Source organism: Cyprinus carpio, unplaced genomic scaffold, assembly GCF_018340385.1.
Source record: "Cyprinus carpio isolate SPL01 unplaced genomic scaffold, ASM1834038v1 S000006796, whole genome shotgun sequence".
Taxonomy (NCBI): domain Eukaryota; kingdom Metazoa; phylum Chordata; class Actinopteri; order Cypriniformes; family Cyprinidae; genus Cyprinus; species Cyprinus carpio.
The window spans coordinates 385,507-405,618 of NW_024879382.1; the positions used below are offsets into that span (position 1 = coordinate 385,507).

The following is a 20,112-nucleotide window of genomic DNA, read 5'->3' on the forward strand; positions in this document are numbered from 1 at the left end:
CAGCATCAACATTTTATTTTATTTATTTTTTTGATAGGCTGATTAATTCTCAATAATGGATTTTCACATTTTTCTATTGTTAGACTATTTTAGCTTGTCTTTTGAATGTTTAGCTAAAACTGCTTGTACTCTGATTTTGCTGTAAATTTATACCGTATAAAGAAAAATGATTTGTCAAGAGAGGAGGGCATTTACCCCACCCTGCTTTTGCCCACCTGAGGGGCAAAATGTCCTCTTTGTCAAATGTAATTTAGGTTAAAAATGAAAAACTAGGATAGACTAACTATTCTAGACAGATCTAAGTTTTGTTTCACAGAAAACTCACAGTCTTTAAGGGGGGCGGTTTCCTCCACTCTACTCTAAACGTTTCTAGGCAGACACAGGAAGCTCACCACGTCCTGCTGAGGCGTGTGGTGCTCGAAGAGTAAACTATTTCTTAGTTTACTGCACAAAGATACCGCTACAAAGGTAAGCCGATATAGAAATCATAAAGATATTTATTATTCTGTGCACTTTGAAAGACAAAAAAAATTAAACTTGACTTAATGCAAAAACTTTACTGTAGGCCTAATTCTATCGATTTCAAATGAGAAAGTATTATCATAACTAAAACAGGTATTTTACAAACTATTATTGCATTATGTGATAAAAAAAAAACCCCCGAAACAGAACATCTGTTATTTCAGGTTCAATTCCAGATAAATGGACTCGTTTCTGTCGTTTGCCCATTTGTGTCCTTTAAACCAAAGATCCCTTTTCGATTTTTAATTCAGCTGTTAATGCTTCCATTAATATACTGTTTAAAAAAAATCGAAGTTGTAAATAAAACAAAGATTATTGGACATTTTACAAGAAAATTGTGATTCGGTATTCTTCCTACTTCAAAATTTCGCATTTAATTCAATGCTTGCTGTTTCTTTTGTAATTATTAGTAACATTTTCTAGCAATTTTTAAGTGAAAATTGTTTCTACACACCTTCATTGCAGTGTATTTAGTAAAACGATAACATTTTTCCTTTCGATTTTCAACTAAAAATACATTTTATATTTGTATTTAAATTTATATTTGCATGCTGTTTTGTTTTGCCTTAAAGATGCAAAGAGGGTATGGAGATTTCTTCCCAGAATCCCTCACTTCTAGTTTAACAGAAGATCAAAGTAAGCAGCTCTGTGACCTGCTGGGGAATGTGAAACTGACTCTTCTCTACAAAGCTTCAGTTTATGGATATAAACCTCTTTTCTTCCACAAGCGATGTGACAGTCAGGGTCCCACCTTACTTGTAGCCTACAACCGTACAGGCTACATCTTTGGTGGATACACTAGTGTAGATTATACTCGAAACGAGCAGTATATTACTGATGAGGAGGCTTTCTTGTTCAGCTTTCAAGGCAAGTTCCCTGTCTACATTAAAGTAAACAGTGGACATTATGCACGTTATGACAATGCTGGAATGCCCAACTTTGGCCAACAGTTGTACTTTTGCAAAAACAAGCAACCAGTTGTGTATATTCAAGGAGGTAAATCATTCAGTTTTAATGCTGAAAGATTCTATGGGAACGACTCTCGACTGACTGAATGTGAGGTCTACAAAGTGGAGCAGAGTAAGTCAGTCATCAGAAAAAGTGTGTCATGTAGTTTTAAAGTAAATTGTATAAATGTATGAGTCCAGTCTCTAAAAATGTGCTTGTTTAGTTTCTTTTGTTAAATTACTTAAGCAGAAGTTAATCATCTTTATTCAATATTAGACCTTCAGACCAAGGAGAAGCCATGGAGGAATATTCGGTGGACATCTATGTGAGTATGCACTCTTCTTTGCAGTGTTCATTCATTGCTGCTCATTTAATACAGTAATTGTCAATAAAAAAGTTGTGATTTTTTTTAGACGAAGAGCAGAGCTCATGCAAATGATGAGGGATTATAAACCCCTGGTGACGTCTGTCAGCCGTGTTCGAATCTTAATGATCGGTCCTGTAGGTGCTGGAAAATCCAGTTTCTTCAACTCCATCAACTCCATCTTTACTGGTCACGTGACCAACAAAGCCGTGTCAGGATCTGCAGGCACTAGTCTCACCACACAGGTACAGATTCAATAAGATTATCATGTTTCCAATTAGAGCTCAAGGAACGTTGATGACTTCAGGTCTGGATGTGATTCTCTTCTTGGTTGATAGTTTCGCACATATCCAGTGAAAGATGGTCGTGAGGGAAAGCCATTGCCGTTTGTGTTGTGTGACACCATGGGACTCGAGGAGCAAACAGGTGCAGGACTGGATATTGAGGACATCAGAAGCATTCTTCAAGGTCACGTCCCAGACCGCTATAAAGTAAGAGCACTCATCTCCAAAATGAATGAAATGTGAAGTATAGGAACGATGTTTGTTTCATGCCAAATCCTCTTGATTCAGTTCAACCCGATGGTACCTTTTCAACCTGATGAGCAAAGGGTCTACAGACCTGCATCTCTAAAGGAGAAGATCCACTGTGTGGTGTATGTGATAGACGGCAGCAAAATCTCCCTCATGTCCGACAAACTAGAGGAAAAACTTGCTGTAATACACAGAGAAATAAGCTCACTGGGTAAGTGATCTCAATGTTATTTCAAGGCTAATGTATAATTTACTTACACATACCAAATCTTCAATTAGCCAAAAGTGAACTCTTATGCAAAATGTTGGTTATTGACACAATTTCAGACATACCCCAGATGGTCTTGATGACAAAAGTAGATGAAGCATGCCCTTATGTAGAGAAGGACCTTTACAAAATTTATCTCAGTTCCTACATCAAGTCAAAGGTGAGAGGCGTCAGATGATCACATGGTCTGTTCCTACAGGACTCAGAGTGAGGGAGATGTTGTTGTGTGTGTGCAGGTGCAGGAGGTGAGCTCTCGGTTGGGTGTGCCGGTGTCTTGTGTGTTACCGGTGAAGAACTACAGTCAGGAGCTGGAGCTGGAGCTCAACTGTGACATCCTGCTTCTTGCTGCTTTACAGCAGATGCTTCGCTTAGCAGACGACTATCTGGATGATGTTGATGACTTTTAGGCTATAAAATGCTTCAGAGATAGGGGTTTATACCTCTTGATCTGCAATACGAGTAGGCTAATCTTAAATTAGAAGATTTTTATTCTGTTCGTCCAGATCTTTCATAATCATACATAATACCCACTTAAGAAAACAATGGGAAATGCCAACAAAGTTCACATATCATTTAAGCTGTACATTTCATTATAATTGTTTGTTGCTTTTGTAGTTGGAATATTGTTGTGCCATAATCAGGTACATAATATAAGAATGATGTGTTAGAATTCAAGATGCTAAAATCTGTATTAAGAAATGCTTCTTTTGATGAAATTATGTTCAGTTTTTGATGCTTGAAAGTTTCTTTCATATGTGTGTGTGTGTGTGTGTGTGTGTGTGTGTGTGTGTGTGTGTGGAGAGATTATAAATGTAATGAAATTATATGTAGCCTATAATTGTTTTAAGAATGACGTCATGGTCATCTACATTTCATTAAAACTCGCAAAAGACTAACTTGTTTGTGGTCACAATGTCAACTCTGAGTGTGGTGATAAGGAAAAGGGAGAGCAGCTTGAAATCGTTCTGTAATTTTGATCTTGTACGAAGAGCATTTCAGCATTTTTTCTAATGCAATGTAGAAAGGTATAAGCTTCATAGTCTATATAAATATCAAAGGTAAATCTTCAATGTTAATCTTCTAGATTTTAATACAATTTAATGGACATTCTATAGTTTTCAAACACGCAAGTCTTTTCTCAGAACTAAATAAGTAACTTTTAACAAACTGTTCTTAAATTCAGTCATTCGTTCTTTGTCGTGCATTTCAGTTTCGTTTCTAGTTAAATGGTCTAGTTTCTGAAAGGGCGTGACTATAGCCCACGCAAACTAGCTGTGTGGACAAACACTTTATGTAAGGCTTATTCATATGACTCCACTCTGAGCTCAATCTACCATGTTAGAAACTACTGTAAAAGTCAAGATATTACCATGTTAGAAATGCATAAGTTTATGTAGAAATGTGCATTTATTAAAGTATTGCACTGTTAGTCAAAGTTAAAGAAAAAAAAAGAAAAAAAAAGAGTAAAAGTAGGCCTACTCAAAGTAAAAAAGTGTGATTATTTCTACGATACTATTATACAGTCTATGGTTCCTGTTGCCGCGGTTTTTCATGTCCGCGGGTTGAAGTGACCCCAATAACATGATATTTAGTCACTGGAATGCAAATTTGATATGGAAAACACTACCAAAAACGTGTATTTTACCTGGCGGAACGCGATTGGGCTAGTTTTGAGTAGCAATTGGGCGGATTTTGTTCTGAAAACCTGGCAACCCTGAAACACTGGAAACAAGTGGAGGGAAACGGGTAAAATCCATGGAATAAGAGAACAAATGTGTTGTTGTGCCTTTGGATGTCAGAATCGGAATGCAAATAATTTTTATACTGTCACCATTAGAAGCTAAACTCAGAAGTTTAAACGTACAGACGAAACCTGCTATGATTACCCTACTTTTAAAGCATACATTTGATTTAAACAATAGGTCTATATAATATTCATCTAGGGAACATATTTTATTAGCCCTACAGTTGAAATACATGCATGGAATACATGAGATATAATCTGGAATTGCAAAGTAAAAAGGCAGAATTTTGAAATATAAATTCAAAATGACATTTTTTATTCTTTTTTTTATTGGATTGATTGGATTGATTTATTTATTGTTATTTGTTTGTTTTCTGCCACCAGTAGACCCCCCACCCACAAAAAACGTCATCACTGTTTGCGAACACTGAAATTGGTCTATATAGGCTATTTGCACTAGTGTAATAGACACCCCGTTTCAATTGTCATCTCTGAGTGTGGTAATAAGGAAAAGAGAGCAGCTTGAAATCGTGCTGTACTCATTCTGATCTTGTACGAAGAGCATTTCAGCGTTTTATGCAGCGTAAAAAGGTAAGCTTCATTGTCGTTATAAATTTAATAATTTATTAAATTCTAAAAATAATAATATAAAAAGAATAAATTTAATAATAAAGTTCTAGATTTGAATGGACATGCTATAGTTTTCAAACACGAAAGTCGTTTCTCAGATCTAAAAAAAGTATTTAACTTTTAACAAACTGTTATTAAATTAATTCAGTCATTAATTCTTTGTCGTACATTTCAGTTTCAGTTCTAGTTAAATGGTCTAGTTTCTGTAAGGGCGTGACTAGCCCATGCAAACTAACTTTAGCTCTGTGGACAAACACTGCAAGGCTTGTTCATTTGGCTCCACCCTGAGCTCCATCTGCCATGTTAGAAAATTATGTTAACTTCAAAATATTACCATGTTAAAAATGCATTAGTTTATTTAAAACTGTGCATTGATTAAAGTATTGTTCACTGTTAGTCAAAGTAAAAAATAAAATAAAAAAAAGAGTAAAAGTAAAAAGTGATTACAAGTGTAAAAAAAATTAAGCCACAACTAGTCAGAACAAGAACATAATACTGACTAAATAAGAATCAATAAAAAGTAACAACAAAGGAAATTAAATGTGATTTTTTTTTCATTAATAAAATATCTTTAATTTATATTTGTAAGTTTTTTTTTATCTTGGCTTAAAGATGCATCAAAGGCTGAAAAATCTCAGCGTTGCTCCTCAAACTTCAAGTATAACAGAAGAACAAAGAAAGCAGCTCTGTGCCTTGCTGGGGGATGTGGAACTGTCTCTTCTCTACAAAGCTTCAGTTCATGGATATCAAGATTCTGCCTTCCATCAGCGATGTGACCATCAGGGTCCCACCTTACTTGTAGCCTACAACCATTCAGGCTACATCTTTGGTGGATACACTAGTGTAGATTATACTCAGTGCTTCCAGGACATTGTAGATAAAGAGGCTTTCCTGTTCAGCTTTCAAGGAGGAGTCCCTGTTCGCATCAACATTAACAGTGAATTTTCTGCACGTTATGATGATACTGGAATGCCCAACTTTGGCGAACAGTTGTTCTTTTGCTACAGAAACCGACCAGTTGTGCATCATCAAGGAGGAGATGTATTCAATTATAGAGCAAGGGTTAATGCATTCAATTTTAGTCCTGCCACACTATGGGAATGACACCAATCTGAGGGAATGCGAGGTTTACAAAGTGGAACAGAGTGAGTCAATTATCCGAAAACAATTTTTATCACTAACTGTAGCTATGTACAGTAAATTATATACATTTATGAGTCCGTTCTTTTAAAATGTACTGCTGTTAACGTTACTGTGAAAAGTTGTATAATACAAAATAAATCCAGTTCCTCAGATCAGTGCCAAGATGACGCCATGGAGGAATGTTCTGTGGACAGCTAAGTAAGTTTTCACTCAATGTTATCTTGCTTCTGATTTCAAAGAGTATTGTAAAATAATAAAGTTGTGATCTCTGTTGTAGACGAAGAGCAGAGCTCATGGAAATGATCAGGAATTATAAACCCCTGGTGACGTCTGTGAGTCGGGTCAGAATCCTGATGATCGGTCCTGTAGGTGCTGGGAAATCCAGTTTCTTCAACTCCATCAACTCCATCTTCATGGGCCGCATTACCAGCAAAGCCATGTCAGGATCTGCAGGCACTAGTCTCACCACACAGGTACAGATTCAATAAGATTATCGTGTTTCCAATTAGAGCTCAAGGAATGTCTCTTGATGACTTCAGGTCTGGATGTGATTCTCTTCTTGGTTGATAGTTTCGCACATATCCAGTGAAAGACGGTCGTGAGGGAAAGCCATTGCCGTTTGTGTTGTGTGACACCATGGGACTCGAGGAGCAAACAGGTGCAGGACTGGATATTGAGGACATCAGCAGCATTCTTCAAGGTCACATCCCAGACCGCTATAAAGTAAGAGCACTCATCTCCAAAATTAATGAAGGCTGAAGTGGGAATGATGTTTGTTTCATGCCAAATCCTCTTGATTCAGTTCAACCCCATCACACCGTCTCAACCCAAGGAGCAAAAGGCCTCCAGACCTGCATCTCTAAAGGAGAAGATTCACTGTGTGGTGTACATGATAGACACCACAAAAATCTCCCTCATGTCCGACAAACTCCAGGAAAAGCTCACCACCATACGCAGAAAAGTGAACTCACTGGGTAAGTAAGGTAACAGCATTTTTAGATATATCAAAGATTCATTATAATCTAGTGACTAACACAATACTTAATGTGTGTTTGCGTAACTCTTGTATATCCCAAATATTCCAAGACTAACTACTGGCTATTTACACATTTCAGGCATTACCCAAATGGTTTTGATGACAAAAATAGATGAAGCATGTCCTGAGGTGGAGAAAGATCTTCAAAGCCTTTATGTCAGTTCCTATATTAAGTCAAAGGTGAGATGTGGTCACATGATCACGTAAGCTGTACTTAACCACTCCACAACTTTATGCACTTTTTTTATGCTCTGCATTTTTCCTGATCTACCTTGTTTCCTAGTCTAGCTTTCTAACAAACCTAATTCATAGTATACTATAAATATTGTTGGCTCTGTGATGAATCGCTTATGCTCTTCTGTTGCAAGTAGTTTGGATAAAAGCATCTGCTAAATGCAGATTTTGTGTGTGCAGGTGCAGGAGGTGAGCTCTTGGTTGGGTGTGCCGGTGTCTTGTGTGTTACCGGTGAAGAACTACAGTCAGGAGCTGGAGCTGGAGCTCAACTGTGACGTCCTGCTTCTCACCGCTCTACAGCAGATGCTCAACTTTGCAGACGACTATCTGGATGATGTCTGTCCCATGGAAGACAATCCCAAATAAACTGCTGTGTATTATAGATCAGGATATTTACTTCTTGATCAGCACAATAAGATATCTTAAGGCTGAATAATTTTATTCTGTTCTGTTTGCCTGTTTTAGTTCTTTTATAGTCATAGAAAATCCATTCAAGAAAATGCAAATATGGTAGATATATCACTTTCATGTTATGTTATAATCATTGTTGCTTTTGTTAGTTTCTTGTTTACTGTTGTTCCTTGATCCAGTTTATAGTATAGTACTAGAATGATGTGTTTGTGGCATAGGACTGAGTGTTGTACTGCAGTGTTGTACAGTCATAAATATTGTAAATAGTCTTTAATTTTCATCCGTGTGCGCTCAATATCCAGTTGTGCATTGTTATTTGCATTAAGGATTAATAAGGATTAAAATTATGCTGTTGTAACTCCGTCGTTACGTGAATTTACCGCGAATTGAGTTACCAGTTCAATAATGGCGGACCTGTTGTCCAGAAATATTTAGTGCCTTCTTGTTGATGTTTTCTCTAAAAAGACATTTCAGTTCATCGCAATCTCACAAATCTCCGTTATAACTTTTAAAATGTATTTCACTACAGATTACAAAATACAAGCTTTAAAAAGTAATCAGTAATGTATTTCGTTAGTAATGTAATCTAAATACTTTAGAATACTTTGAAATACTTAAGCTATGAAACACACAAAGGAACATATGAACTTGATGTCTTGTTTTTATGCTTTCCAACTCTAAATAAAAGTGACATCTACACTCTAACGCCTGGGTTATTTTTTAACCGAAAATGCTGGGCTGAGTCTGTTGGGTTATTTTATTACTTTTTAAACACTTTTGGGTAGTTTCAATTTACCAGGTGCTGAGTTAAACCTGCTGGGATGCAACATTGTGCCTTGAAGATGTTTAAATCGCTCTGGTAACTGTCATTTTGGAAGGACAACGGGGCAAAGCCACTGGTTTCAACTGTTTTAAGGTAAGTTTATTGAATGTTTTCATTAATAATTATTTTAAATTGGCAGAATTATATATTTTTTTGCGGCATCAATACTGTTAAACTTCTACAGGCCAACATTAGTTATGTTAAATGACGAACAGTTTAGCTACTTCAGACGGCCATTCTATGTGTAGGCTACTTGCATAATCGCGTTGTTGTTTGTCATTTCTCTGATCACAAGGGACATTCTAGCAGAAATGTACATTTTCTGTCCTTGACTTGTTACAGTGAATAAAAAGTATTACATCCCAAAAAATTCTAAAAGTTACTGAAATTCCTTGATTGCATGTTAACAGTTTTTAGGTTACAGAAATATGCCCAAAGTACCCTTGGCTTTACCCGAAGGTTATGGGAGTCTTTTGGAGGGAATCCATATTCTTTCTCAAGAAAGAAATGTATCCTCAAGGAAGAGGCTTTTAAAAAACAATGTAAAAGCCTTTTACACCAGAGACGACGTGAGCCGTGTGACAACGTGGAAAAAGCAGACCATAACACAAGCCAAGGTCAGGCTGCAAAAGAGGTTCTTTGTGGACATCCTGAACAACCTGCACAAAAAATACTTAGCAGAGAATCCAAGGAAATCAGTTTCCTATTCCAAAGAGTGTACGTACAATGACTGTGAGAAATGCAAAGAGAAGGAGTTCACCCTGCTCAGGGAGTATGAAGGCTCCACCCAGGTGGCATACATGCAGTGGGTCACAGAGAACACAAAATGACAAACAAAGGACAACACTGAAACAACCTTCAAGAAGACCTTCAAAAAGAAGGTCGAGACCACACTAGATGACCTCATCAAGCTTTTCAACAACATCATGGCTGAGAATGAATTTATCATACATGTGGACTTCTGTGAAAATGATATATGTAAATATGCATCTGAGATCCAGGCAGTGCACTTTGGAGCATCCCACGAGCAAGCAACGCTGCACACTGGAGTTTTATATGTAGGACCAGACGCTGAGCCAGTTTGCTTCAGCACCATCTCGCCATCTCACCTGAAGGGGCCCCCAGCCATATGGGAACCTCTAAGCCCCATTCTGTCCTATGTCAAGAACCTCTTACCTGCTGTCACAGTGGTCCATTTCCTCAGCGATGGACCTTGCACGCGGTACCGCCAAAAGGGGAACTTCTACCTCTTCACCTCCCTCCTCCACAAAAAGGGATTCCAAGCTGGGACGTGGAATTTCTTTGAGGCCAGCCATGGTAAAGGGGCGCCAGATGGGGTTGGAGGTGTAATGAAGAGAAGTGCGGATCAGTTGGTGAGCCACGGCCGCAATATCCACAATGCAGTGGATCTGTTTGAGGCCTTGGTGCACACAGGCACCACTCTTAAACTGTTCTAGTGAAGAGTCCATTGACAGGGGACAATGAAGGACATGCCAGACAGCATCCCCTAAGTCCCATCAACAATGAGAATACACCAGGTTGTCACTACATCTGCTGGGCATATGCTGTACCGGGACATGAGCTGCATGTGCACCGTAGACAAGATTCTACAGTGCACATGCTATAACACAAAGCCATTCAGCTTCAACACACCAAACACCCCAACGACAGAAGAGATCGAATGGGGTCCAGAAGTCATTCAAAAGTGGTGCGTCATAAAATATGATGGAGACATCTACCCAGGCAACATCACAGCCATTGATGAGGTTCAGGTTCAAATGAGATGCATGCACCGTGTGGGAGTGAACCGATTCTTCTGGCCCACCAGAGAAGACATGATCTGGTATATGTTCGATGATGTCATTTGTTTCATTCCACCTCCTCAACCTGTAACCAAAAAGACATTTGGGCAAAGCTTGTGGAGTATAAGGATTAGAAAATAATTATCTTGAATTTCATGTTATTGTTCTGGTTATTACACCCGCATATGCATAGCACAAGACGGAGTTATTGTTTTCACTCCTGTCTGCGTTTGTGCCATTCTAGTTGGTAATTGTTATTGTTAAATTAATTTTACCATATTAGTAGTACCATTACAATTTTCTTTTCACTCCTGTCTGTGATTGTGCCATTGTGACATTCTAGTTGTTTATTGTTATTGTATCTGGCCATGTTATTGTTAAATTGAATTTTAATGAATTGTTAAACGAACTGTTAAATGAAATATGTTTTTATATTGAAATAAAATAAAATTAGTTTATTGAATTAAAAAGATATTTGGATTATATAATTTATCAGTCATATTCTAATGAATTAGGTCCTTATTATATGTCCTTGGCTTAAATTTACCATAGTCTAATATTACATGAACATTAAAATTATAATAATAATTTAAAATAGGAAAGCTTGTCAAAACGTAAATAAAGAACATAAAACATAACTTTTTCTGCATCAGTGAAATCCATAAAGTCAGTCCTGTCATGAATCGGTCAGTCCTGTCACACAGGAAATTGTGTTATAAAATATAATATTTAAGGAAATATTGCTGAATAATCTCTTTACTGTGTAGATGAAGGTGGGAGTATATATCCACTACTATGTTTTTGTATAAATCTCCTATGTAAAGGTAGTTTTTTTACAACTATATGAGTGCCTGGCGGGTATACTGTGATTTTTTTTGTACTACAGTTGACCGAAAAGTTGCTTATATTTCTTATAGGAATTACAAAACCATGTTAGATACAATCAGGGACATATGAACAATAAGAAAATGCTATTTGTATCAAAGAAATTCATTAGGAAACCATTCTAACATATACCAATTTGTCTGTGACAGGGCCTGACATTTTAGGGGTGAAATGTGTATAAAAATATATTTTATTATGTCATAAAAACATGCTGAGATGGCATGATATGCGTTTCATATAGATTAACGTCCTCCATATGACTCAATGTTCAGATTTAAGAATAAGAGATTTTTTTCACCCAACATTTTTACAAGTGTAAATGTACGTTTCTGGTAGAATGTCCCACAAATGCAGACATGGTTTTATGTTTTATGTTTACATGACGAGATACGCAACGCAATGCGTAAAGACACAGTAGCCTAATATATATTTTCATCTAAAATACACAAAAAGAGGAAACCATTGAACAGCTAGCCGGCCAAGCAGCACATCAACCTGGAGAGAGCTGGAGAAAGATGCCTAACAGTACAAAACATCAAATGTGCATTAAGTTTCTAGTTCCAATTGGTCAATAATAAATGCACATTTATGATACAGCATGTTATAGCTTGTATAAATAATTGTTTTTCAGTTAGGTACACTGTAAAGAAAAAATATGGGGAAAACTGAAAAGGTACTAGTCATTTTCTGCCAGGATGTTATCCATTAAGTTGTAACCTTAAAACACAAAATGCAATTTTCTAATTTAAAACAAGGGTAAAACACCTGTGAAAAATAAATACGGATTGTTCCTTCATACTAACAGTACATTGTGTCCTTAGTTTTAAAGACATTTGTGTAGCACACTAACTAACTACCAGTACACTGCTTGAAACTATAATTGTTCAGAATGTGCAATTGTACTAGTTAAAAATAATAAAATACATTAAATGTGTAACTGTTCAATAATTCAATGTTGTAAAAAATCTGATAATAAAAACGTGCTACTTATGTTACTTTTACAAATTAAAATATTTTATGTTTAAAATATTTTTATGAACAAATAACATTAAAAAAAAATATTTTGGCAACACTGGTCAGAGTGCACGTTCTCCAGGTTCTCCCAAAATCACAAGCGGGTGGCCGCTAGGTGGCTACTGTCGACCTTCCTGAGTTACAGCTGTGATCGATGATGAGAATAATAATGACGAGATGAATTCATTCATTATTTCTTTCACGGAGAAAGCAGACTGTGAAAGGTAAGCTACAGATTCAATTGAATAAAGCCCCGCTGAAGCGAATCCATGCATTTTTGTAAAAAAAAAAAAAAATATCTATGGATGATTTTTTCCCCCTCCATCACTAACGCATTTTATCACTCGCCATGAACTAAACAGCCTTTAAATGGCAGGAGGCATCGTGCACATCAAAAACAGGCAAAGCAGCAAATTAATATTAATCAACGTTTCCTAGCTTTTTCTAAAAATATTCAGTTGTAGCCTCTTTTGTAATTGTTAAAGTTTTCCCAATTAACTGTGATTTCATTAGCCTACACATTTTTTTTTCTCAGTAACTGTAACGGATAAGTTACATTTATTTTGTAATTAAATTACGTTATTCTGTTACATGTAACAATTTACTCCTAGTTACAAGTTACTTTTATATTTACATGAAGCGGGTCGCCTCACTCGAACCGCCATGTTGATATCACATGGCCAGACAAATACTACACACTTTACTATTTATAACTCGTTATTTGACTCCTCTTTTTTTTTAGGGGTTACATTTAGCATGGTTATCTGAGACAAGCATTTTCCGATGTCATCAGTAAGTGAAAACCTGTGAATGATTTTCATATTCACGCCACAAGATGTGAGCACAATGTAATAAATGATTTTATTTTTATCTTTCGCAGATGGATCAGTCTTTTGGATTTGGATCGCAAGTGTCCATGGTTGCTCCGTTCACTTGTAAATTAACAGATGGGAAAAGTAAGCGGCTTTGTGCCTTGCTGGGGAATGTGAAACTGTCTCTTCTCTACAAAGCTTCAGTTCATGGATATCAAGCTTCTGCCTTCCATCAGCGATGTGACAGTCAGGGTCCCACCTTACTTGTAGCCTACAACCGTACAGGCTACATCTTTGGTGGATACACTAGTGTAGATTATACTCAAAGTGGTCAGTATATTACAGATGAGAGCACTTTCCTGTTCAGCTTTCAAGGCAAGATCCCTGTGTGCATTAAAGTTAACAGTGGACATTATGCACGTGTTGATGATGCTGGAATGCCCAACTTTGGCCAACAGTTGTACTTCTGCTACAACAATCAACCAGTTGTGTTAAATCAAAGAGGGAATGCATTCAGTGTTAATACGACAACAATGTATGGGAACGACTCTCGACTGACTGAATGTGAGGTGTACAAAGTGAAGCAGAGTAAGTCAGTCATCAGATAAAGTGTGTTATTCATGTGATTTATATGATCTAATATACGTTGTATTTATATTAATTTCGATTTCCAGTGCCTCAGATCAGTGCCATACATAAGCAATGGAGGAATGTTCTGTGGACAGCTAAGTATGTTGCAACTTTAATAGTGTTGCTGATTTCATAGGATGATCTGACAAATTTGTTGCGCTCTATGTTGTAGTCGAAGAGCACAGCTCATGGGATTGATCAGGAATTATAAACCCCTGGTGACGTCTGTGAGTCGGGTCAGAATCCTAATGATCGGTCCTGTAGGTGCTGGGAAATCCAGTTTCTTCAACTCCATCAACTCCATCTTCATGGGCCGCATTACCAGCAAAGCCATGTCAGGATCTGCAGGCACTAGTCTCACCACACAGGTACAGATTTAAAAGGACTAACAGTTTTTCTCTGGGATGACAAAACCTGTCTTCATTCGTAACAGTTATCTCTTTTAGTTTCGCACATATCCAGTGAAAGACGGTCGTGAGGGAAAGCCATTGCCGTTTGTGTTGTGTGACACCATGGGACTCGAGGAGCAAACAGGTGCAGGACTGGATATTGAGGACATCAGCAGCATTCTTCAAGGTCACGTCCCAGACCGCTATAAAGTAAGTGCATAAAGATGGTTCATGTATTTTTTTTTAAATGGCATTGAGTATGATGATGATTGGTTTAATGTATATCTGTTCTTCTTGACATTTCTCTTAATTTAATTCAACCCCATGGCACCGTTTCAACACAATGAGCAAAGGGTCTACAGACCAGCATCTCTACAGGAGAAGATCCACTGTGTGGTGTACGTGATAGACACCACCAAAATCTCCCTCATGTCCAGCAAAGTAGAGGAAAAACTTGCTTCCATACACCGAAGAGTAAACTCACAAAGTAAACTAACGTCATACTACAACTGATCTATAATCTGATCAAATTTGAATAACGCTATCTGCTAAATGATTGTAAAATGTTGCGTCTGGTAGGCATTCCACAGATTGTCTTGATGACAAAAGTAGACGAAGCATGTCCTCTAGTGGAGAAGGACCTTCAAAGCCTTTATCTCAGTTCCTACATCAAGTCAAAGGTGAGAGGCGTCAGATGATCACATGGTCTGTTCCTACAGGACTCAGAGTGAGGGAGATGTTTGTTGTGTGTGTGCAGGTGCAGGAGGTGAGCTCTTGGTTGGGTGTGCCGGTGTCTTGTGTGTTACCGGTGAAGAACTACAGTCAGGAGCTGGAGCTGGAGCTCAACTGTGACGTCCTGCTTCTCACCGCTCTACAGCAGATGCTCAACTTTGCAGACGACTATCTGGATGATGCTGATCGAGTGGAGTACAACTTCCTATAAATAGCTGCTGGCAGAAAGTTTTCTTTTGAGGCTGTTAACACGAATGTTTTTTTTGTTAACTGAACGCTAATGGATGATTGCATGTATGATGCTCTGTTGTAGTATATTTCTTTGCTTCTATGCGAACAAGTTTGGACATTTTGTAAAATATAATTGTTATGTTACAGAAAGATATGAGTTATTAAAAAGAGCACATGTTAAAGCAAAAACGTCTCCTATTCCTTTGTGTAGAACATTTTTTGAAGGAAAAATTACTGGATGTGCCTTTAAATACATTGTGGTTCAACATTGCTGTTGTAAACCAGACTTAAAGGGATACTCCACCCCAAAATGAAAATTTTGTCATTAATCACTTACCCCCATGTCGTTCCAAACCTGTAAAAGCTCAGTTCGTCTTCGGAACACAATTTAAGATATTTTGAATGAAAATCGGGAGGCTTGAGACTGTCCCATAGACTGCCAAGTAAATAACAGTGTCAAGGTCCAGAAGAAGTATGAAAGTCATCATCAGAATACTCCATCTGCCATCAGACGTGCAATCGCAATCTGGGTTATATGAAGCGACGGGAACACTTTTTGTAAGCGAAGAAAACAAAAATAACGATTTTTTTTTCAATAATTACTTTGTCAACAGTCTCCTCTGTGTCTCTCCATATCACCGTATGCTGCGTTTGCTCTTCTGTGTCACCCGCGCCACAAGGATGCGCTGTTTCTACGTGTATTTAGCTTTGATTTCAAAGTGCATCCTTGTGGCGCGGATGATACAGAAGAGCATACGTGATATGTTCCCGTCGCTTTATATAACCCAGATTGCACGTCTGATGGCAGATGGAGTATTCTGACGATGACTTTCATACTTTTATGGACCTTGACAATGTTATTTCTTTGGCAGTCTATGGGACAGTCACAAGCCTCCCGGTTTTCATCGAAAATATCTTAAATTGTGTTCCGAAGACGAATGAAGCTTTTACAGGTTTGGAACGACATGGGGGTAAGTGATTAATGACAAAATTTTCATTTTGGTGTAGAGTATCCCTTTAAAAAGGCTGAACGCTTTTATAATGTTATCTCAGATTACAAGTCAAAGGAAATATACTGGCTGTGAGTCACTTTCAATGAGAGCAGTGCTGTTAAAGGAGAAAGTAACTTGGCAAACACAATAATCAAACAATATAGTAAATGTTATTCTTTTTTGAATACACTTCTTAGAGCCTCAGGTCAGCGTTGAGAGGAAACCATGGAGAAATGTTCTGTGGACAGCTGAGTATGTTTCTTCTTTATCTCTCTTTTGCTAATTCCCTGTACTAATCTGAAATAATAAAACTGATCTATATTGCAGACGAAGAGCAGAGCTCATGGAAATGACCGGAAGTTAAAAACCCCTGATGACGTCTGTGACTCAAATCAGAATCTTAATGATTGTTAACTGTGACGTCCTGCTTCTTGCTGCCTTACAGCAGATGCCTAGCTTTGCAGATGACTGTTTTGATGACATTCATCCTGAGGAACCCTGAATAAAGTTTTTTTTTTCTTTTTTTTTTCTCGGTTCTTGTGGCTGAGGACAGCTTCCGAAAAAGCCAAATCAAAAGCTCTTTGAGTCATTTATAGAACTCAATCACACAGTGGTCATTCTCTGTCATTTGCATTTATGCAGAAATATTCAGTACTTTTATCATTTTGGTCTATAATTTCACTGAACGAGTTCAGTTTACTTCTGAAGAAGTTCACTTCTTATTTTTAAATATTAAGCATACAGATAAGTGAGTAGCCTACACGTTTGTGTAATTTCCCTGTACTTCTTACACCTGCTTCTATCCTAATGTATATTAAAGGATTATGATTTTTTCACTTTTGTTGTGATTTTCAGGCTACTGTCACTTTATGCTATGTTCGACTACTTTTGTAAAATGTTTTTGTTAATTATGTATGCAAACATAGATGTTTCGAGACAAAAATGTAGCACGGATTCTGTTTAATAGACAAGTTAACGCAGTTAAAAATCTAATTTGCTAAACATCAAATTAACAAAAGAGTCGAAATATTTCCCAGGGTGACTGAAAATCTGCTACCCGCTTTAATTTTAATATAGCCTAGAAGTGTGTGCGCTATTTTTAAATTAAATGTGCGAAGCCTCCGGTGTCATCCGCTTCCTGTTATGTCACTTTAGGTGTACAGCCCGTAACTTATCCTGCTATTCATTTTTCTTCTCGCAGTTTAAAAACTGTAACATCTACAGCTCAACGACAAGCTTCATACAGCGACAACACAATATTATCGCCTGGACTAGAGCGTCGGCTGTTTGATTGTCGTGACGCATTCTGCTTAGGACCTAAGACACTAAAGCAGCGTTTCAGTATTTCTTCATAGAGCAAGGTAAAGGTAAGATATATAGTCAATATGAAATGCATAAAAGTAAAAAATATAGTGCAGAAATACGCAATGTTAATAAATAATAAATAAGACTGTATTTTATTCGAGCAGATTGCTTTAGTTTCAGTTTCGATTCCGGCTGATCAGCTTCGGGTCATGAAGGGCTTTCAGGAAACAAGTCATATGAATGCTCGTGTCTATGTGTGTCTGTTACGCAGAATTCAAAACATAAAGATCCTTTTTCTTGTTTAGATGAATTCCAGCGCTCTCAACGCTTCACTCACTTCTGGTTTAACAGAAGAGAAAAGAAAGCAGCTCTGTGACCTGCTGGGGAATGTGAAAACTGTCTCTTCTCTACAAAGCTTCAGTTCATGGATATCAAGCTTCTGCCTTCCATCAGCGATGTGCGAACAGTCAGGGTCCCACCTTACTTGTAGCCTACAACCGTACAGGCTACATCTTTGGTGCATACACTAGTGTAGATTATACTCAAAGTGGTCAGTATATTACAGATGAGAGCACTTTCCTGTTTCAGCTTTCAAGGCAAGATCCCTGTGTGCATTAAAGTTAACAGTGGACATTATGCACGTGTTGATGATGCTGGAATGCCCAACTTTGGCCAACAGTTTTGTACTTCTGCTACAACAATCAACCAGTTTGTGTTAAATCAAAGAGGGAATGCATTCAGTGTTAATACGACAACAATGTATGGGAACGACTCTCGACTGACTGAATGTGAGGTGTACAAAGTGAAGCAGAGTAAGTCAGTCATCAGATAAAGTGTGTTATTCATGTGATTTATATGATCTAATATACGTTGTATTTATATTAATTTCGATTTCCAGTGCCTCAGATCAGTGCCATACATAAGCAATGGAGGAATGTTCTGTGGACAGCTAAGTATGTTGCAACTTTAATAGTGTTGCTGATTTCATAGGATGATCTGACAAATTTGTTGCGCTCTATGTTGTAGTCGAAGAGCACAGCTCATGGGATTGATCAGGCATTATAAAACCCCTGGTGACGTCTGTGAGTCGGGTCAGAATCCTGATGATCGGTCCTGTAGGGTGCTGGGAAATCCAGTTTCTTCAACTCCATCAACTCCATCTTCATGGGGCCGCATTACAGCAAAGCCATGTCAGGATCTGCAGGCACTAGTCTCACCCACACAGGTACAGATTTAAAAGGACTAACAGTTTTTCTCTGGGATGACAAAACCTGTCTTCATTCGTAACAGTTATCTCTTTTAGTTCCGCACATATCCAGTGAAAGACGGCCGTGAGGGAAAGCCATTGCCGTTTGTGTTGTGTGACACCATGGGACTCGAGGAGCAAACAGGTGCAGGACTGGATATTGAGGACATCAGCAGCATTCTTCAAGGTCACGTCCCAGACCGCTATAAAGTAAGTGCACTCATCTCCAAAATGAATGAAGGTTGAATGGGAATGATGTTTGTTTCATGCCAAATCCTCTTGATTCAGTTCAACCCAACATCAGTGTTTCAACCCGAGGAGCAAAAGGCCTCCAGACCTGCATCTCTAAAGGAGAAGATCCACTGTGGTGGTGTACGGATAGACGCCCACCAAAATCTCCCTCATGTCCGACAAACTCCAGGAAAAAAAATTGCTTCCGTACGCAGAAGAAAAGTGAACTCACTGGGTAAGAGAACATATTTGCACCTTGTGACTAATACAAAGTAGGTTATACATTGATCTACCTGATAAACGTACGTAAAAATGTGTAATTTCAGGCATTGCTCAGATTGTCTTGATGACAAAAGTAGACGAAGCATGTCCTCAAGGTAGGAGGGAAAATCTTCAAAGCCTTTATCTCAGTTCCTGCATCAAGTCAAAGGTGAGAGGCGTCAGATGATCACATGGTCTGTTCCTACAGGACTCAGAGTGAGGGAGATGTTGTTGTGTGTGTGCAGGTGCAGGAGGTGAGCTCTTGGTTTGGGTGTGCCGGTGTCTTGTGTGTTACCGGTGAAGAACTACAGTCAGGAGCTGGAGCTGGAGCTCAACTGTGACGTCCTGCTTCTCACCGCTCTACAGCAGATGCTCAACTTTGCAGACGACTATCTGGATGATGTCTGTTCCATGGAGGACAAACCCAAATAAAGTGCTACTGTTTAGTAAAGTGCTACTATATAGCTGCATCGAGTTTGAGTCCCGATTCGAGGTCCTATTTCTGTCTAGTGTCTACCCTTGTACTGTCCTATAAAATGAAGTCTATTAGTTTAAAATGTAATATTATATAAATATATATATGCTGTTAATAATGGAACTAGCAAAACAACAAAGAAATGATAATATGCAGTCCAAGAAATGAATTACGTTACTGTTTATTGAATTAAAGATGTGAATCAAATAAAGCAGACTCGTAGTCAAACATGGGATCAAGAACCAGATATTTACTGTCAGATAGTAATTAGACAGACATCAGCAGGCTGGAACAATGAAACGGATGAACCGACAATAAACCAGACGCACAGAAGCAATGTCTTCTGTCCTGTAGATTACAGTATATATAAAAACACCTGTAACCATCTGTAGAAACCCACAGGACAGCACTATTAGTTTATATTCAACTGACATCTCTTTCTTAATTTGTA

At 37.9% G+C, this 20,112-nt stretch overlaps 2 protein-coding genes and 2 pseudogenes across 4 annotated transcripts; all 4 read left to right on the forward strand.

The window, feature by feature from the left end:
* The first annotated feature begins 338 nt into the window (after positions 1 to 338).
* LOC109053689 (interferon-induced protein 44-like) lies at positions 339 to 3,531 on the forward strand. Of its 2 annotated transcripts, none has more exons than XM_042756125.1 (7): positions 339 to 468; positions 1,747 to 1,795; positions 1,884 to 2,079; positions 2,173 to 2,325; positions 2,407 to 2,578; positions 2,695 to 2,795; positions 2,872 to 3,531. In XM_042756125.1, exons 3-7 carry the CDS (start codon positions 1,900 to 1,902, stop codon positions 3,040 to 3,042), a joined length of 777 nt encoding a protein of 258 aa, XP_042612059.1. In that variant the 5' UTR covers positions 339 to 468; positions 1,747 to 1,795; positions 1,884 to 1,899; the 3' UTR covers positions 3,043 to 3,531. The 2 variants fall into 2 exon arrangements, with proteins under 2 accessions (XP_042612059.1, XP_042612058.1); XM_042756124.1 differs by lacking the exon at positions 339 to 468 and adding an exon at positions 496 to 1,602.
* Positions 3,532 to 4,817: 1,286 nt separating this feature from the next.
* LOC109053691 lies at positions 4,818 to 8,538 on the forward strand (annotated as a pseudogene).
* Positions 8,539 to 12,472: 3,934 nt separating this feature from the next.
* Positions 12,473 to 16,666, forward strand: LOC122134612 (interferon-induced protein 44-like). 2 transcript variants are annotated; one of them, XM_042756122.1, is made up of 11 exons: positions 12,473 to 12,581; positions 13,100 to 13,149; positions 13,238 to 13,757; positions 13,844 to 13,898; positions 13,972 to 14,167; positions 14,246 to 14,398; positions 14,504 to 14,675; positions 14,768 to 14,868; positions 14,946 to 15,110; positions 16,341 to 16,395; positions 16,471 to 16,666. In XM_042756122.1, the coding sequence occupies exons 2-11, from the start codon at positions 13,141 to 13,143 to the stop codon at positions 16,494 to 16,496; spliced, it is 1,452 nt and encodes a 483-aa protein (XP_042612056.1). In that variant the 5' UTR covers positions 12,473 to 12,581; positions 13,100 to 13,140; the 3' UTR covers positions 16,497 to 16,666. The 2 variants fall into 2 exon arrangements, with proteins under 2 accessions (XP_042612056.1, XP_042612057.1); XM_042756123.1 differs by lacking the exon at positions 12,473 to 12,581 and adding an exon at positions 12,604 to 12,758.
* A 670-nt stretch (positions 16,667 to 17,336) lies between these two features.
* LOC109053692 lies at positions 17,337 to 19,894 on the forward strand (annotated as a pseudogene).
* Positions 19,895 to 20,112: the final 218 nt, after the last annotated feature.

What these genes read in the sequence shown, in the direction of transcription:
- LOC109053689 (XM_042756124.1), top strand. Translation starts at nt 1,071, where the DNA reads ATGCTGTTTTGTTTTGCCTTAAAGATGCAAAGAGGGTATGGAGATTTC. An exon ending in GGTCTACAAAGTGGAGCAGA is followed by an intron (nt 1,603 to 1,746) that starts GTAAGTCAGTCA and finishes ATTCAATATTAG; the next exon opens with ACCTTCAGACCAAGGAGAAG. An exon ending in GCACTAGTCTCACCACACAG is followed by an intron (nt 2,080 to 2,172) that starts GTACAGATTCAA and finishes CTTGGTTGATAG; the next exon opens with TTTCGCACATATCCAGTGAA.
- LOC122134612 (XM_042756122.1), top strand. An exon ending in ACGTCCCAGACCGCTATAAA is followed by an intron (nt 14,399 to 14,503) that starts GTAAGTGCATAA and finishes CTCTTAATTTAA; the next exon opens with TTCAACCCCATGGCACCGTT. An exon ending in CCGAAGAGTAAACTCACAAA is followed by an intron (nt 14,676 to 14,767) that starts GTAAACTAACGT and finishes TGCGTCTGGTAG; the next exon opens with GCATTCCACAGATTGTCTTG.